The 19,487-nt window shown below is 38.6% G+C and overlaps 1 protein-coding gene across 4 annotated transcripts; it reads left to right on the top strand.

The window, feature by feature from the left end:
* The first annotated feature begins 340 nt into the window (after positions 1-340).
* Positions 341-14,328, top strand: cep83 (centrosomal protein 83). Of its 4 annotated transcripts, none has more exons than XM_017486038.3 (16): positions 341-449; positions 3,407-3,614; positions 3,756-3,906; positions 5,213-5,305; positions 5,941-6,072; positions 6,272-6,523; positions 7,038-7,169; positions 7,327-7,441; positions 7,924-8,068; positions 8,219-8,368; positions 9,025-9,100; positions 9,268-9,425; positions 11,191-11,341; positions 12,798-12,901; positions 13,000-13,168; positions 14,061-14,328. In XM_017486038.3, exons 2-16 carry the CDS (start codon positions 3,412-3,414, stop codon positions 14,208-14,210), a joined length of 2,181 nt encoding a protein of 726 aa, XP_017341527.1. In that variant the 5' UTR covers positions 341-449; positions 3,407-3,411; the 3' UTR covers positions 14,211-14,328. The 4 variants fall into 4 exon arrangements, with proteins under 4 accessions (XP_017341527.1, XP_017341528.1, XP_053541674.1 ...); XM_017486039.1 differs by lacking the exon at positions 341-449 and adding an exon at positions 456-1,033; XM_053685699.1 differs by lacking the exon at positions 341-449 and adding an exon at positions 456-831.
* Positions 14,329-19,487: the final 5,159 nt, after the last annotated feature.

Below are 19,487 nucleotides of genomic sequence, written 5' to 3' on the forward strand. Positions count from 1 at the left end.
TAATAAGAAAACACAGTACAGGATTATGTGAACTATGCCAAGTAAAGGAAACAGTTGATCATGTGTTGGTATTCTGTCCTAAGAACAGGAAAGGAATGAACTACAACGATAACTACATAACATAGGATGCAAAGAAATTACAATCAGCAACATATTAAACACAAAACAAGATCTGGTAAAATCATAAAGACAGTTTTAAAACTCATTAAGAATAGAATTCATTAAGAATAAAATTCATAAAAGAATATAGATCTCATAATATACATCTAGACTGAAATCACTTCACACTCCAGCACAGCAGGTGGCGGTATGCGACCCGCCAATAAATACAAAGAAGAAGAAGAAGAAGCGGGGCGTCGGATTCCACCGGGGAGTTACAATTCGGTGAAACACCGGAAGTTCTTGTGCTCTATGGCGGATACGACAGTGGTATTGGTGTATGTAACCAGGTAATGTCTGTTTACTTCCTTCTGCTGCAGTAGGACGAGATGCTAGCTGACTTCATGTCTCTCCGCCATAGCTGTCTTCATTTTCTGCCGTTGTTAATCCTCTTTCAGAACCAAACTATCCAGTAAAATAGTAGTTAGTTTGCTCGACACGCTCAGGCAATACTCACTTATATAACTGTCAGTATAAACTTTTTAAGCAGCACGTTTTTAGATAACACGTCAACACAAACATAACAGAGTGAGCAGAAAGTGGGAGGATTTTGCAAAAGCAACAAAAGACTCTGTGGGGAACTCTATGGAGGTTCTGGGGACCTCTGGGAGACCTTCTTCCACCGCGGTCTGAAGATGTGCCATGCCAGAAGCCTGCAGTACAGCAACAGAAGTACGAACAAATGGAATTTCCCTTGTGACTTCTGTGCTGAGACTGCAATACTGTGAGGAGCACTGCTGTGTGAAGGAAACACATGCACGTTGTGTCATTGACTTTTCAATGATCGTGGAGATGTGGCATTGTGCATCGATTTGGAGAGCACCAGACTTCAATCGGACAGCTTTAAATATTCCACTCAGCAGCTCTGCCCTCTGTATGTAGACCTGTGCATTCAGACCCGTTGTGGTGATTGTTTTCATTAGCTGGAGGAGGTTGTTGCAGTCCTCAGGATGTGCTTTGCTACATGTTTTTCCCCATATTATTTATATATATATATAATATATATATATATAATATATATAATTTTATTTTATTTTATTTATTTTTTTACAGCTTCTATAACTTTTAAAGTTTTAATTAATTTAACTTGCTATGAAAATCAAGTGAATATGCATTCTCATGCAGACAGGAAAGGTTCAAAATGTGTGCCAAATCTCTAGACATTTAATTAATCATATAACCTCTAGGTTCAATAGAATAAACCGTAAGAATGTAAAAGAGTTGACCTGTGAGGGCGAGTCCACATACAGCAATTTGGTAGGACTTACAGTTTTCTCTTCCCTTCTTTTTTTCGTTAAATAATAATTTCATTATTATTATTATTATTATTATTATTATTATTATTATTTTTATTATTATTTTTTTTTATCTCAGTAAAAGTTTCTTGTGCGTTAAATTTGCCAAATATATAATGTACCGCTGATATGATGGAATGAGTCAATGGGGCGTTCCACTTGATGATAATCCGCCGCAAAAATACTGCGCCTCCTGCGCTTCTTAATAAATACTCTCTTCACTTATTCATTGCTCGAACCGGACTCTTTCCATTAGCAAATATTTTTTACCATTATTATCTCTCTATATATACCCGTCGGTATATATCTTAGTTTTGAAGCTCTGATCTAAGAAACACCAATATCTCTGACATCGCATAAGCGACTTTATAAAATTCTAATACTAAATTCTTGATGATTTCTACCGGTCAAGTGGTAAGGCTGCATCGGGTCTTTCGCCCTGCACTACAAAGGGCAAACCGCCTTCGTGCAACACGGGCTTCAGGGTGAAACTTTTCCCGGGCATCCTCCGGTTTGCTTGTTGTCCCGAAAAGCTGAAAGACTCGCGCGGCTCACCCAGGGACGCCAAATTGTCGTGGAAATTAGACAACATTCGCAGACTCGTCCTCTGAAGGTGAAAATGTTTATTACAGAAAGATGGTTAATACAGGATAGAATAAAGCAGGAGAGAATAATGAGAGCGCTCTGAAGCCCTTGTACTAAACCACTACTATAGATATGAAACGCAGAGCATGAGACACGTCTGTGTACTGATAAGAAGTGGTTTGAGGCAGTTCAAACAGGCTTTGTTTTAGGAATTTGGAAGATGTTTAGACGAACAGAAGAACATGTTTGTGTCTCTGTAAGCAGATAAACCTTCTGTCCTGATCTCAGTGACATGACATGGCCTTCTTAGGTGTTATCCTCACATGAGAATGAAACAGAACAAGAAGAAACTTATTACAAAGTAAACATGAGTAATTTCCCTCAGTTTTCTGTTCAATAAACATTGACAATCTTCGCTCTCTTGAATGTTGTACCATTATGATTGAAGTTAACTAATAGTATTGTAACTGACAGTGTTAAAACATTGAACTTACACTGGCCAGAATTTTGATTTAGTAACTATATCGACTTTTCATAGACTAACAACACTAATTTCCACAAGAGCATTGTGAACAGAAGTGTCACTTACACCTAGTGGTGAGAGTGAAGTGTAACAGATGATTCTCCTTGTAAATAAATGAAAAGTTCAATCATGAGAGACCAGTGAATGCAGTAAAGAGAACTGTTTATTGAACAAATTATATGATTTGTCTTGAAAAAGTCTTCGGCACTTCGACTCTACAAGTGTGCTCACACTGAGGAGATTTGCGCCTATAATTCAATGTCTAATATTTTATAAACGAAAGCAGCACAAACCAAACTTTTAGTGGCACAAACGAAGCACAAATGATTGAGACTATTTGGAGGGGGGGCTTAGAGACCCAGAATGACCTATAAATATTCTTTTAATATCTCCAGAACCGAAGCAGCACAAACGATTGAGACTGTTTTGCTGACATTTTGCGTTGGGTGGATGGCCAACTTCACACAGGTCTCTGGGAGCCCTACTGACTCCGCTTTAGTTGCCCAGACAACACGTTGCTGTGCTCTGTGTGCACTCGGGTAATCACACGCTCCGTATCCACAACAGAAAATGGAGAGAAATCACTTGAGATTAAACTGTGCAAGCTGTGAGTGGCAGAGAGCAATCATGTGAGACTATGAATGCCCTGTAACTTCCCTGATTAGCTTCTTTTGCAGTGTAGAGCTGAACAAAGCCCTCATCCCTGCACTGAAACCTGACAGATTTACTCCTGAGACAAGAGCTGTAAGAGAGTGTGTGGGGTTGATTGGACTTCTCCAGGTCACGGGGTTGTGCTGAAGGTTTACAAGTCCTTCTGCTGATTCTCTTTCTCTTTGGCTTGAAGGAAAGATGGATGGTGCTGTACCAAGTCATTTTTCAGCCATGTTTCCAAACTTGGAGGCTAGTGGAAGTGGCAAAGCCCAGGAAGTAAGCCCAGGATCAGTGGGGCTTCGCTGCTTGGATACGGAGCTCCAAAAGATGCTCATTGATGAACGGATGCGCTGTGAGAACCACAAAACCAACTACCAGACACTCAAAGCTGAGCACTCAAGGTCTGATAGTACTTCAGTTATTTTTGCAATAGGAAATCACTTTCTTTAGACAGAGAATCTAGATTCTGCTCTGTTTTTTGTTTGTTTAATTGTAACAGTTTGAAGCATTTTAAGTGTGTGTGTGTGTTTGTGTGTGTGAAGACTGCAGGGTGAGTATACACGGGCCCAGGGTGAGCTCAAAAGGATGCTGAGTGAGAAGCAGGCTGGTCAGGAGAAGCTGCAGCTGTTACTGGCGGAGCTGAGAAGAGAGGTGTTGGATAAGACCCGGGAGCTTGAGGAGCTCAGATTACAGGTTATACATATATAACATTTAAAATGGGAGTGGTTTCATGTTTGTGCCTTGTTTATTTCTCTATGGCGTTAATGGATACTGAGACATTTTTATGTGGTGACTTTTAAACCTTTAGTTTATAAAAGTGAATGTGTTGTTGTTATTGTTAATGAAGCAGAGGTTTCCAAGATTTGTACGTTTCTGCTTTATGCTTCTATTTTAACACGTATTTGCGTTGCAGCACAGACATGGGGTTTGTGGGTAAGTGTATGCAGAGGTGCTTGATAAATTCTCATGTGAGGTCCTCCACAAACTAAATGCTTGTGCGTGTCTGTGGTGTTGTGCATACACTGGTCTTCAGGCAGAGACTGATTGGTTAGCAGAGGGGTAGAGGTATGGTGTGTCTGGTTGCCTACATGGAAATCTTAATCTTTTGTCCGTGGGGTTTTTATCAATGGTTTCACAATAATATTGTTCCAGATACACCTCCGTGTAAAAATACAGAATTTTAAACAATAAAAATTTCCCTTGTAACCTTTTGTACTTGCCTTCTAGTTTCATGTTTTCTTCACACATGGCAATATGATAACATTAATATATAATGGATTTATTTATTTAAGAAATATAACCATGATATGACTTGAAGCAAAAAAAAAGAAAGAAAATCTGAACAGACGTCTGAAGAAGACTAGCTCTGTTATAGCAGTCATGATGGATTCACTGGAGGTGGTGTTTTAAAAAAAAAAAAAAAAAAAAACACTCAGCAATACTTAACTGTTAACCATTTAGGCTAATATTTGCACATTATAATCACTAACCCAGTGCAAAAATATACAAAAAACCAACAACATTCTTTGCGTACCACGCACAAGTTGTGCCTGGTGTAAAATGAAAAATATTACAGGGCAGTAGTGATATGCTAAGTTAAGAGCATGATTGTCCTTTCTAAAAGCCCAAAAGCAGCTAGAACTGTGTGTATCTACTAGTGTGTGTGTGTGTGTGTGTGTGTATATATATATATATATATATATATATATATATATATATATATATATATATATAAAATCTCAAAAAATTATTAAAGAAAAGAACTCCCCCCTGAAGGAAAAAAAAAAGCAACCTGCTTAATGTGAGTATGTTACAAGATCCAAGAGGTGCTTTGCATCTTAAATCATATAACTGTTGTGTGTGTATAACCTTGCTGTATCAAAACTAGAAAACTTGATTAAGACCATGATGTTAGTTAACCCTGAAGTGCTTTTGTTCTCTATGTACCATGCTTGTTAGAGTAATTTAATTGTGTATGTACACCTTTTATGCGTGGTAGGTGATGACCCCTCAGCGGTTGGAGTTATTAAGAGCCCAGGTGCAGCAGGAGATGGAAATTCCTATCAAGGAACACTTTAGTAAGCTAGAAGAGGTAAGTGATCTTTGTTCTATCTCCTAGTCAGTCTACTGGTAGGAACGCGCAGCAATACAAGCAAGCAAGGAAGTGCTCAAGCTTCTTTCACTGCCAGTCATGGGCTGATAAGAAAGCACACTCGCAGAGATATAAAGGAATGAGGGAAGGAGAGCTGGTCACCAGTATCTCCTAAGTGGATATCACCATAGAGTGTGTGGCTTGTACTAGATGAGGAGAAGAAGAAAGGGAACAGCAGTATGTACTACAGCACTATTTATTTACTGTGTCATACATTGTGGGAAGATTTCAGCATATGCATGCATGCACACAAGGAGATATCCAGTTGTTTCACACCATCACTAACTGTTAGAAGTCAAGTCAAAGTACATATGCTTCTTGACGAAACGAGAATTTACCTTCTGCTGAGGATTTTCAGCACGGTCAGAAAGATGAACTATTAATTTACTGTGTTCTAGCAGATGATGCATACCTATCAGAAAGGAGTGTATATGGTGTAATGGTAGTCAATATAATGGCAGCTGTTTGCCCCACAAGACAAAGTCAGTTAGATCACAACACTTCACCCGGTGTATGTTTTTAAATCTGAAATGATCGGGTTCTTTATTTGTCTGTGTTTTCTCTGTATGTACCAGGAGGCTGAGAAATACAGATCTGAATACAATAAGTTGCGCTACGACTTCACCTTTCTCAAATCAGAGTTTGATCACCAGCGAGAGGAACACGAACACATTTTGGAGGAGCAACGAATACGTTACAGTGCAGATGTATGTTCTGTTACAGAATAAATGTTTGCATGCATTGAGCCTAGCACTGTACTTTACATTGCGGTAATAGTATAAGATAATTTTATGGTGCAAGATGTTATGAGGTATGAGTTTTAATTGGATTTAATTTAATTCCGTGATTTGTGTGTGTGTGTGTGTGTGTGTGTGTGTGTGTGTGTGTGTCATATGCCATGTTCAGCTGGCTCTTCTGGAGAGGGATAAGGAGAAGCTGAGTGTGCAGCTGCAGAGTGGAGATTGCACGAGTGACGGGAAGCGTGTGGAAGCGCTGTTGAGAGAAAAGGCACAGCTGCATCAGCGGCTGTGCAACCTCGAGGCCGAGGTGGCTGAACTCCGTGCAGAGAGGGACAACACAGGAGCACAGGCAGAAAACACGCAACGCATCCAGCTCCGCCAGCTGGCCGAGTCCCAGGCTGCACTCAAGACCCTGGAGGTAAGAGGACTTCTGGACTTTTAGAACTACTCATTTTATGCGTAGGTCTGCTTACATCTGGTCCTATCAGTTTCCATATTGTTGTACATTCGTTCTTTGGAGTCTTTATCAAAAACACATCCTCGTGTTAGTTTACTGGGTCAGGGATGAAGAATACCATCGAGAATATTTTGTGGTCTTAATTTAGGAATATGAAAACTAAATAAATCACGCCAACACAAACCCAAAAACAACACGAATAATTTAATCATGACGAAAGAAACGTTGCCATATAAACGGAAGGCGGGCCAGTCTGTTTGTGCAGAGCCGTAAGACGTAAACAGACGCCTGAGCTGATGAAAGGTTTTCTGCTTTTTAGACTTTACCCATTCATTTCCTGCTCCCAGCTGTTTGTGTACTTTTTGTTTTGTAGGTGTCAGTAAATGCACATGAGCTGTATAGGGAACGTGCTTTCACGTTATGTAAATATAAATATAATCGGCTGATGTTAATGGCACTATTTGTTACGATGCAGTCGGAGAAGCAGTCTGTGTGCATGCAGTTAGATCGAGTGGAGAAGGAGCTGCGCTTGAGCCATGAGCAGAACGCTGTCCTCACTGGCAAACTGCACAAGGCTGAGAGGGAAATAAACGCCCTGAACAGTCAGGTTCGTTCAGCCTGCATGCTCAAAGATGTACATTCTCTCTAGTTATTTGACTTTTTTTTTAAAAATGATTTATTTATTTTAATACATATTTAATGCTTCGTATAAGGATGTTTTGGATTATGTTTTAAATATGTAATTTGTAACACGTATGAAACAGGTTGAAGAAATTAAACATGCCCATAGGTTGGAATTGGCTAATGTGAAGATGGAGTTTCTGAAAGCCAGAGGAGAAGTGGAAAGGGAACGAGACAAACTGCAAACCCAAGTGGAGAGTAAGTTTCTACATTTGTTACCCTTCCCATTTCTCGCTGTGTCTCACTCTCTTCCATTGTTTTCTAGACCAGTGGTTTTCAAAGTAGGGGCCGCCAGGGGCCGCCCAGGAGGCCTCAACAATTTGGTGTGAAAAATAAATACATGATTCTCACTCTCAGACAACCACACACACACACACAATCAATTCCTAATGTAATGTAATGTAAAGATGTAAGATGTTGTTATTGTTAATAAAAAAAAAAAAGTGTGATATATTCAGAAATCTGTATTTTTAATGTGTTTTAAAGACATCTTTCAAAAGGGGGGCCTCGGTCAAATGTTAATGCCATTTGGGGGGGGGGGGGTCTTGCCCTGGAAAATTTTGGGAACCCCTGTTCTAGACTGTTTGGAGATGAATAGAGGAGATTTCTTTCTTTTTTTTTTTTTTTTTTTTTTTTTTTAAATTTTAAATGGCCCACTCTTACTGCACTCTCCATCTCAGGTCTACAGTCTGATCTGGAAGTTTTGACCGCAACGGGCGAGAGGAATAAAGAGTTGTTGTTGGAAAAAGACCAGGAAATGGTGCTTAGAATACAGGGAGCTAGAGAAGAAGAGATGCAAAAAATTGTTGTTCTTCAGGAAGAGAAGTAAGTACCGTCCCCTACTTACGCCATTGTTTCCTTCCAGGCTTTCCATTTATTGTTTTTGAAATTTGTTTCAAAAACTGTTTTGGTCTTTTCAGTTGATATTTTATTATGGTTTTTTTGTGTGTGTGTTTTTGTGCATGCGCACATCAGGTTTGAACTGGAGAATCGTCTCTCTGAGCTGGAGCAGCTGAGGGCTCTACAGGAAGAAACGGGAACCACCAAGAACCAGGAATTTGAGGATCGTCTCCGTGGTGCTTGGCGTGCGGAGAAGTCTGCACGCAAGGAGCTGCAGAATATCAAGTATTCACATTTCAGTTATTCACATTTTTATATTTTCAGATAGCATCTTTATACTTCAGTCCAGAGGCTGTCCAAATAAAAGATTCCCACACAAGTTTTGATGTTAGGCTGTTCTGTGTGATTTCAATCTTTCTTTCTTTTTTTTAACCAAACTTCCAGTATTGCTGCATGATAGCTCACTTCCAATCACAACATATTTCTATTTGCTTTCCTTATATTCAAGTTTATTTGTTAGTGTTCAGGTGGTTCTGCAGTCTGTGCTTGGCACTCCATTCAATGTTCTGATGTCTGCAAATATAATCAACTATAATAGGCTTTATTAGGGGTGTAATAGTATGGTGGATCGTATTACTCAATACGATCCACCACAACATCACATCATCCGTGTTGTTCTCTAAAACTAGACAAAACATGACGCAAACACTCATAATACTGAATGGTTTCATCAACTGAAAATGGAAACTTGAGGCATATATTCAGGCAGCTTTTCTTATTTGTGCTGTGTTGTGTTAAGTGAGAACGGTATCATACTGTATGAGATTTGAATTTGACGTATTACTGCTAATAATTGCATAAATGGATTAATCCATAATGTTTGTAGATTTGTGTATTAACTGTTGATTATCTAATAGTTGTCTGTGTCGTGTATGTGTTAGAGTTAAACTGCAGCAGCAGGCACAGCAGTTAGAGGAGCTGGAGAGACAAAAGACCGAGAACACAGAGTTGAGAAGAGTATGTACCAAACCCATCCACGACTGGAGTCCGTAACAAGCAGATAGAAGAAATATCTGGCCGTTTATATGTCTAATGTTTAGGAATGTTCTATGGGATATTTTAATGATTTATGTATTGGTTTTTATGACCGCTTTCTACTTACATGGTTCTGCTTTAACTCTCAGCACAATGCCGAGCTAAATGTGCAAATCAGCACTCTATCGTATTCGGAGCGTGAGCTGATGGACGCCAATGGAAGGCTGAGGGAGAGTCTGGAAAGAGTGAGAGAAGAGTTACGAAGTGCTCGGACACAAATGGAGAGGACACAGCAGGAAGCCGAAAGGTACAATTTAAAAAAAAAAAAAAAAAAAAAAAAAAAAAAAAGAGAACAGGGGCAGTTTGGGGTTGCATTTTACAGGCATCTAGGAATACACTGTGTTCAAGTGTACGCCCTGTAGCCTTAAATATACTCTAAGAAGAAATGGGCTTTTCAAGGGTTCTTTAAGTATTCATTGGATAATTAATGGTTTCTAACCTCCTAAAACGGTTCTACATGAAGCCCTTTCTGATCAAGAAAATTGTGGAAGGGTACTACATAGAACCTTTCTCAGCGAGATGACGACATCTTTTCGAACTGCTGCTTATGCTGCACCACAGGGCCGTGTAACACACTCGGAGAGAGGAAAGTGCTATTTGCATGCATGAGCTCACAGACCCCCACAAATTGGTAGTGTCGCTGTGATGGACAGGGGGCTGTGTGAGTATGCTCCTCCCATCTGGAGAGCACAACCAGTTTTGCTGTCTTGGACTCCCAGGCACAGATGGCTGTGGCATCGTGTTGTGATAATATTTCCAGTAGATATTTATTAATCTTCCCTATTTACTGGAGTAAGGTAAAAATTCATCTAAGATACAATTTAATGCATTCTGGCATGTGAGTTTAAGGCTGGAGAGCATGAAGAATACAACATGCGTGCACACACACATCCTGCTGCCTTTCTTTATGTACATTTTGATTCTCTCTCTCTCTTTCTTTCACAACTTGCACTCCCTCATATCACCACATACAATCTTTACCTTTCTAGTCTGTCCCTATATAGTTTAATTTGATTGTTTTCCCCATTTCGCTATTTCCCCTGTGTTTGAGTAAATATTTAACATTTTTATTACTGTGATATTCAGAGTTAATCCTTCAGAAACCAAGCCACTGATTATTTCTTCATGTTAAAATTGAGGTTTTAACAATCTCGACATATTTAATGCACACGTATCATGCTCATTTATTATATTATTTAATCAGCCCATGATGTGGCAACAGCACAATGCATAAAATACTTGTGACTACACAAGTATCGACCCTGTTGCTATGAAATCCCTAAATAGGTGATTTTGTAACGAGAGACTGTTACAGAATCAACTTCTTTGTTAGCTTCGAGATGTCTATTGCTCTATTATGTAGGGCTGCAAAATCATGATTATTTTGATAATCGATTAATCTATAATTTTTTTCCCCAATGAATTAATTAGGTGGGTTATTTAAAAAAAAAATTATATATATATATATAATTAATATATATTAAATACAAAATATACTTCTTAGAAGTATTTGTTGGAGCATTTCAGCCAAGGAATATTAATACAGATCTCTTAACTAGGCTTAAATAGATAACAGAGCAACTGCAATACAGCATTATTGACATTTATCACATGATCTCATATTATTACGTGCTCATGTCAACCAAGTACCAGCATATGAACTATCAGATTTTGGAAATGATCCAATCAGGGTCGAGGTCACAGCAAGGTCAAATATTTGTAATAGTTTTTCTTCAATAGCTTTCTTCCTGTTTGAAGACTTTGATGGAAACATCAGATGTGTTTTTGTCAATTACTTGTTGCAGTCCTACTGTTTTGCCCCCTAGTGGAATAACAAATTCTATCTCTTGTTTTGGATCTTTCAGTTCAGTTATGGTCCACAAGATAAATTTAGTGTAATTTAATTTAGGTTCAGAAATGCATTTGGTGGGCAGGATTAGCTCTTGGTTACTTACTGAAATAGTGTGAACATCCTTTCTACCTCACTCAGCCAGTGGCCTAATCCAGCACAGCTGTCCTCTTACCTGTTACAGGCTGGAAGAGGAGAGGCGTGTGGAATGGTTTGAGGAGAAACATAAACTTCAGGAAAGAGAGGCAGAGCTGCAGGAGAAATACAGCCAAGCCAAACAACGCATGGAAAAAGCTTCATTTGCACAAAAAAAGGTCATTGTCATTCTGTGCTGTCTTCTGTGATGTACTGAACTGCAAATTTATTTTTGGTTTGGGGTCCAATCTGACACAGCCCAGATTCTTCACTTTTTGTTGCTTTTCCCCCCACTGTCCACCAAGTATCTGAAGGACCATATTGTATCTGTTAAGATTATTATTATTATTATTATTATTATTATTATTATTATTATTAATACTATTCAAAGCTGCTGGAACCCTTATTGATTCATTCAGATTTTTATTTTTTCTCCTTATGACTGGGTTAAGCATGTAGTGCTTGGAACCCTTTTCATTTTGATATTTTTCTTCTTGCTTTTATTCAAAAGAGGTCCATTGACCTGAAGGTGCTAAAGTGCAAGGTTGTTGTTTTTGTTGTTGGTTGTTGTTGTTGTTTTGATGTTTTGGCCCATATCTCATGAACTGTAATTCCTACAGACAAAATTCTTGTTTTTTTTTCTCTTTTTTATTCCTTGGATTTCCCAAACAGAAAAGCCCCAAGAGCCAATTAGCTCCACCCACTTAGATTTTTAGCTTTATTTTCTTCACAAAATTGTTGTTTTGAAATTACTCATCGTAGTGTGTCCTCAATCAGAATCAAAAACAAGTTGAGATTTGTAAACATTATGGCTACCACCTGCCAATCAATTAACGAGGCAGAGCCTAATTTACTCAGACATCTGCAACTCATGACTGATGGGACTGATTCACATGGAAAAATTAAAGGCTTTTCAGTTCAGTTCTGCAGTACTCTTAGTGCTTTGGCCTGCCTTTTGCATTTATACTGTATTTATGTTTTTTCTTGGCACACACTAAATAGGGAATGAATCACTTAAAATTTGGTTTTAATAATGCAATTTTTTTCTTGTTTCTAGTTGTTTCACCACACAAAGTGCAGAAATCAAATATTCATGAATGCAGATGTGAAAAAAGTTTCAGCACGGACAGACTCAATCTGACCTTTTGACTGGAGACCTGTTGAAAATGAGTCACCTAGCTAACGCTCCAACCAGCCACTCATGTTAATTGAAATGCTAGCTAACATCATGGGGCCTTTAACAACTAAACTAACCTCTCACTAATTTTAAAAAGCACATAGTGATTCATATTAGCAGTACATCCGGCACTAAGAGCAATCTTTAATCTACCCTCACATCTTACTATTAGCTACCCAGTAATTGAAACCAAGCAATAACAAAAAAAAAAAAGGAGAGGAGAAATACGAGACCTTTTTTCAACATTTATTGTTTTAAAGCCAAAAATCATGTATTTTTGAAAAGAGGATAAATTCTATGTTTGAAAATGCTTTAATAATTGCATGCATTGAAAATGTTTGATAAATGCTATGTATGAAAAGTGGATAATGCTATGTTTTAACATAGCAAACAGTACATTTTAATGTTTGTTTGCTTTGATTTTTATCAAGTAATTATTTTGCCACTTACTTTTGTAGAGAAAGACCTTGAACAAGGCAAAGGAGAAGAAACTGCAGGATAAATTACAGCTGATGGAGGCCAAGATAGAAGAACTGGAAATTGAGAGTTCTGTGGCCAAGAAGTACTACTTTCACTTGACAAATTCTGTTTAATAAAAGGTGTAATTGGTTTTTTTGGGGGGTTGATTTTAATGCATATATTTGTATATGTGTGTCTCAGAAATCCCTCATTTGTGGAGGAGCATGCTCAACTTAGCAGACGTCTAGCAGAGCTGCAGAGGAGACACAAAGAGTTTCGCCAGCTGCTCTTGGGAAACCACATGCCCTCTAGGTCTCTACCTCACTCTCTGCTCGTTGCAGGACCTGAATGCAGCTTCATAAACGTGCAGGTGAACTGAACTTTATGAAACATTACCATATGCAATAAGGAAATACATACTTTTCTCTTTATTGGCACTCTTTAAGAAAGCATACACATGTGTGATTCTGTGTAGTTTTATTCATGCATTCACCTTAATCCTGGCCATGGTTACAGTGGATCCAGAGCCTAATCACAGGAATGTTGGGTGTGAGGCGGAAATACGCCCAAGATGCGCCACCAGTAGTTTTATTGTAACCCAATATTTTTTCCAAAATAAAGTTTTCTTAATTTGTGTAACTAATTTTTTTTTTTTCGAGAATGACAATTTGTTTGTATTTATTTAAAATTTTCCTTAGGGCTGTCAATAATTTTGCCGTTTTTCAGACAAAAAGTACTAGTATTTTAAAAAAGTAGTTCTGTTGTGAGAAAGATAAATAGTTTCTCTTATTATTTGAGTGGGAAGTTGAACACACTGAGCCATTTTGTGTAATATTTTAGAGGCACTTGTAGAGGACACTCGAACCATCTTCCATGCAAAATATTTCAAGCTCCTTTATATACTCCGTTTACCGCATTTCATTTATGTAGGTTTTTAACAGGATTCAAATCCAGGGACCAGGATTGCCAAGATGAGAGAATAAAATGCAGAATAAAATCTTTTTAATTTATACATGATTGAAATGTATGTACTTTTCCCTGAATGGTTGCATTTTTTAGCCAAAAATTGACGTTTTTTGTGACAGACGTAAGCTATATAAGATTTTTTTTTTTTTTTTTTGGAGCGTTTAGTACCTTCTGGTTGTTTTGAGTGATTTTGTGAAATTTTTGTATAAAATAATCATTTTTTGACTCTTGAGGAGTTGACTGCAATCAGAACATTTTGTGTTTTTAACAAGTTTTCTTTCTTCCACGTGGAGCAGCATCTGCAGCAGTTATCAGGGTTGCAGAGGAGACTGGAGGAGCTGGAGAATAATCAGCAGCAACAGCTTCAAGAACTGACTCCTCCTCTGGATCGGGACCGAGAACAAGACAGACGTTTAGCACCTCCAGACAGCCTGTCTAACCTCTGACCCTTCACCCTTTGCCCTTTTGGGACTAGAGTCGATCATATTGTGCCAAGTTGCTGTTTTGTCATTTTTTTATATTCCTGTGTGTTTTCAAAAAGTAAATTGGTTTTTTTTTAGTGCAGTTTTTCAGTTGGGTTTTTTTTTGCAAGCTACTCTGCACACTCAGAAATAGCATCCCTACATTAACTCTGCACCCATGCTTGGATCTTCACCTAGTGATAAATATGTATATTAGGAGGTGACATGACAAGCAGTTTGTTCTCAGACAATTTCAACTTGTTAGCAGTCAGTAACCTACTGAAATAAATACATATAATATCTATAATAGATATAATAATTATGCCTCCCACTGTCAGACAAGAAGCAGCGACATAACCTAAATTATTATAAGGATTGTGTACATTTAGAAAACAATAGTGTTTATTGGTGCTACTACACTAATTGTTTGATAGATATTATATGCAGCTTATATATTTGTTTATATATCTGTTTATATAAATAGATATATATTTATATAAATATTTTATCTATTTATATAATAGATAAACGGGGGGTGTTGTTCCCTATCTGCGCTTGAACTCTAGGGTCGAATTCATTAAAATGTCTTTATCTCTTTCAAACCCTCCTGGTGGAAGTACCAACTCAGCAGTTTGTTGAATGGGTCCAGTCCAGAAAGGAATTAAATTGAAAAAAGATTTGAAATTGCAATTATAAACTCAGCATTGAGCTGTTATATTAATTCATATTTTAACCTTTACAAACCAATGGCAACATCAATGTAAGAAAAAATACCACTATTACATCCATTGCATTTAATATTTTTATTTCATGTCACCAGCACCTCAACTAGTATCTCTTTCTTTTCATTTCAGCTTTTCCCTAGTTCAGGGGTTGCCACAGCGAATCAATTTTCTCCATATGTCTCTGTCGTGGGTGTCTTCCAGCGACACCCTGGCCTCTTTTAAGTCGATGCTTATTTGGGCCATGTAGTTCCATAGCGGTCTTCCCCGCTTCCGTTTTCCTGGGGTTTCCATTCCGAGCATTCTTCGTGTGACATGCTCTACCCCTCTTCTATTTACGTGCCCAAACCATCTCAGTCGCTCTGCTCTTGCTTTGTCCATGAAGCGCGTGACTTGGGCCGTTTTCCTGATTTGCTCATTTTGGATTTTGTCTAGCCTAGTGTGGCCTAATGAAAATCTGAGCATTCGCATCTCTGCTACTTCCAGAGCAGCAGTAAGTCTTTTTGTGATAGCCACGGTTTCCAGACCATACAGCAATGCTGGTTGTACCACTTTGTTGTAGATGGTTCCTTTCATTTTAGCCGGCACTCTTTTGTCGCACATGACTCCAGTAGTTCTCCAGCCGGCCCAACCTGCTTGAATCCTGCTTGAATCCTCTTGTCGGGTCACTCCATTTTTCTCCACAGTGGATCCGAGGTAGCAGAAGTTATCTGCTTGTTCAATTTCTTCTCCATCATTGAACTTCAATGAGTCATGGTTTCAGGATCACCAATGCACATGTATTTGGTCTTCCTGCTATTAATTTTCAGTCCCCCCTTCTCGAGCGCGGCTCTCCAGCTTTCCAGTGCTGTTTCAGCTTGGTGTTTGCTCTCTGTGCATTGTACGATGTCATCGGCATACATCATCGTCCATGGTGGTTCTTGCCGGAGTCCATCTGTCAGCCTGTCCATGAGGGTGATTTAAATAGAAATGGACTTAAGGCTGACCCCTGGTGGAGTTCAACCTTAACGTCAAAGCTGTCTGTGGTTCCCACAGCGTTTTTGACTTTGGTCTTACTGTCAACATACATGTCTTTAACTGCTCTGACATATTTGGCTGGCACACCTGACTGGTGCAAGGCGTGCCAAACCTCTTCATGTGGGAAGCCTGCCTTTCCACTTAGTCTCTTGTACTCAGAGAATGTCAATTTTGTGCTTCTCTACCATGTCGGCCAATTCTCTCCCCTTGCCTGTCATTGTGCCAACGTTGAGGCACCCGACCTTCAGTTCCGCGTAGTGGGTCCTATAGCGTTTGCGCTCCAGCTTGATGCGTTTCCTTCCTCTTTTTCTTTGTCCAGCAGTAGCACATTTTCCCTCGGCACCCTGTTGGGCAACAGTGCCGATGTCGGACGTTGTTATCCCGGGCCTCGAACGATCCGGTATGGAGTTTTTAAGGTTGATTCGCATGTTTTGTCTAGGGTTTTTTATGGAGATGCCCTTCCTGACTCAACCCTCCCCATTTATCCAGGCTCGGGACCGGCACTGGTCCCGTGCACGCACTGAGCCAGTGGCTGGGTTAGCACCACAACTAGTATCCTATCAAAAAATGGTTTCAAAGAAAAAAGGATAAAGAGGTACATGTAGAACTTTTATAAGATTATTCAAGTGTATGAATATACAAATGAAACTGTTTTGTTATAGTATCACACTATATCGTATCCTCCAGTTCGAGCTGATATTTCAATGAGTTGATGTCTCTCCCCCACAGTTATATAGGCTGAGAACCTATATAACAACAAGCATCATGCTTTATTACTGCTTTTAATCTGTCTATGAAGAGCAAACTCATTTCTGAACACAGCTCTGTTCTTGTTACTTTTTTCATTTTAATTCCTAAAATTAAAAAAAAAAAAAAAAAATCCCTATCAGCAGGGTTTATGATATTTACTGCATTAAGAAGTACAGTTCACATTTTATGTCAAATTCAAGACTGGAATCACCAAATGCTACTGTTTAGGGGTGGGCGATATGGCTACAATCTTATTTCACGATAACTGTATGTTTTCTCAAGTCTAATAGTACTATTCAAGTAAGAAATACTACAGAAATTGAATAAAGCAATTAAATGTAAAATAAAATAGACTTCACTGTACGACATACAGGTGCATCTCAAAACATTAGAATATTGTAGAAAAGTAACATTTTTTCTGTCATTTAATTAAAAAAAAAACCTTTCATTTATTCTAGATTCATAAAGTGAAATATTTTCAATCTAAATGATTGTGGCTTACAGCTCATGGAGATCAAAAATCCAGTATCTCAAAATAGAGTGAGGGGAAAAAAGTATTGGACATGTCAACATTTTTTCAGTAAATATATTTCCGCTGAGGCTATTCACATGCATTTTTCACCAGACATCAGTATTAACTCAAAAAATCTGGAAATATAAAGAATTCACAACATTAAAGTCTTACTTTAAATTATACAATTATGCTCCTCTAATCCTTGTAACATTGCTCAATGTAGAAGCAATTTAAGAGAACCAAAGAGAGCAAACAAAAATAAGTCAGTTAGTCAGCAGTTAAGAAGAATAGTTAAGAAGAGTAAGGGATTCTAGACAATGTGTCAGCAATCACATTATCTGCCCTTGATATGTTGAATATCAAGCGCATAAGACTGTAGAAAGAAGCACCAGTCAGTCAATTGTTGATTTGTAAGGCCTGCCTCCCTAAAACAAGAGAACAGGCTTGCAGTGTGACCCAGATGCCACTCCCATGAATCACTAAAAATCACTACATCATCTAAATAAACCGTGACTCCCTGCAACCTGGCAACAACCCTATTCATGAGTTGCTGAAAGGTTGCAGGTGCATTTCGAAGGCCAAATCTCATAACATTATAGAAAAATATCACATCAGACATAATAAACGCAGAGATTTCTTGAGCTCTTGGGGTCAACAGAACCGCCAGTAGCCTTTAAGCAGATCGATTTTTACTAACAAATTTTGAAACCCCCACTTGATCAATACAATCCTCTATAAAAAGCATTGGAAATGAGTCTGGTTTGGTCACTTTATTTGTCTTACAGTAATCAGTACAAAACCGGTAAGATCCATCTGGTTTATTTACAAGCAAGCAGGGGGATGCCCAGCTAGAAAATGATGGCCAAACAATGTCATGATGCAGCATATACTGGATTTCAGCACTGATATGATTACGTGTGTTTGGGGGAACACGATAAAAACGCTGGTGAATGGGATCCACATCCTTAACATCAATATCAAGGTGTACATGAGGGTATGTCGCTAAATAAAGAAACATGATCCTCAGTAAGGGCTATCAGATCAGCACATTTACCATCTGAAAAATGGGCAAACATTTAAAGCATTCAAGTTTTTAAGAGCCTCAGAATTTAAGTTGTACCAACAATACAGTATCATCAGGGGAGAAACTCCAAACTAGGCCCAGCTATTAAGGTAGGTTTCACCTCAGACTCAACACTTGATGATTCATGAGATCGGCAATAGTAGGTCTTTAACAAATTGATATGGCACAACTATGCTGACTTTCTTCTTTCTGGTGTAGCAATTAAATAATTGAAATCAGTAACCTGTTTGACCACCACAAAGGGGCCAGAATACCGTGCCTGGAAAGGTGAACCCTCCACTGGCAACAGAGCCAACACTTGATCACCTTGAACAAATTCCTGATACTCTACACGTTGATCAAAAAGTGACTTCATTCAGACCTGTGATGAAAGCAGATGTTCTTTTGTCATCTTACCTCCCTCATATAATCTATGCTTAAAGCCATTCACATAGTTTAGCAAATTCTGGGGAGGTATACTTTCGATCCAATTATCCTGCAGGATAGCCAATGGCCCCCGAACAGTGTGCCCAAACACCAGGTCATTGGGACTGAACCCAGTCCTTTTCTGACCTACCTCCCATCAACCAACATCAACAACATCAACCATGGCAATCTCTCTTCCCAATCACCCTCCATATCCGCACAATAAGCACGCAGTCACGACTTTAGTATTTGATGGAACTGCTCCAAAACCCCCTGGCTTTGGGCATGATATGCACTTGCCTTATTGTGCTTAATATGCAGCATCCGCAAAACCTGAGAAAAACAAGTGAGAGATTAATTTATAACCTTGATCACTCTGTACAGTCTTTGGAATGCCAAAAATTGAACTAAACTGAGATGAAGCACTGAAACCAAGCACGTGCCTTACAAGCTCTGCCAAGTAATTTCACATAATGACAAAAAACCTGTAAAGTTATAAATAATAATGAGATGAAAAACACATATTACTCTAAAACATCACTGTACATGATTTAACATATTTTGCACTTGCTTTGCAATGTGACAACTTCAAAAATCTCAATATAAAACATATAAAAAATTATTCCAATATGGTCTACACATACAAGGGAGGAAATGTTCTGGACCTAGTATTGAGCTAACCCTTCATGAGAAGCAGTCTGCTCCATCTTTCAGTTAATCAGCTTGTATCATTCACTTTCCCTTGCCCCTCCTGTCATCAGCCTCCACTA

Source organism: Ictalurus punctatus, chromosome 14 (genome assembly GCF_001660625.3).
Source record: "Ictalurus punctatus breed USDA103 chromosome 14, Coco_2.0, whole genome shotgun sequence".
Classification (NCBI taxonomy): domain Eukaryota; kingdom Metazoa; phylum Chordata; class Actinopteri; order Siluriformes; family Ictaluridae; genus Ictalurus; species Ictalurus punctatus.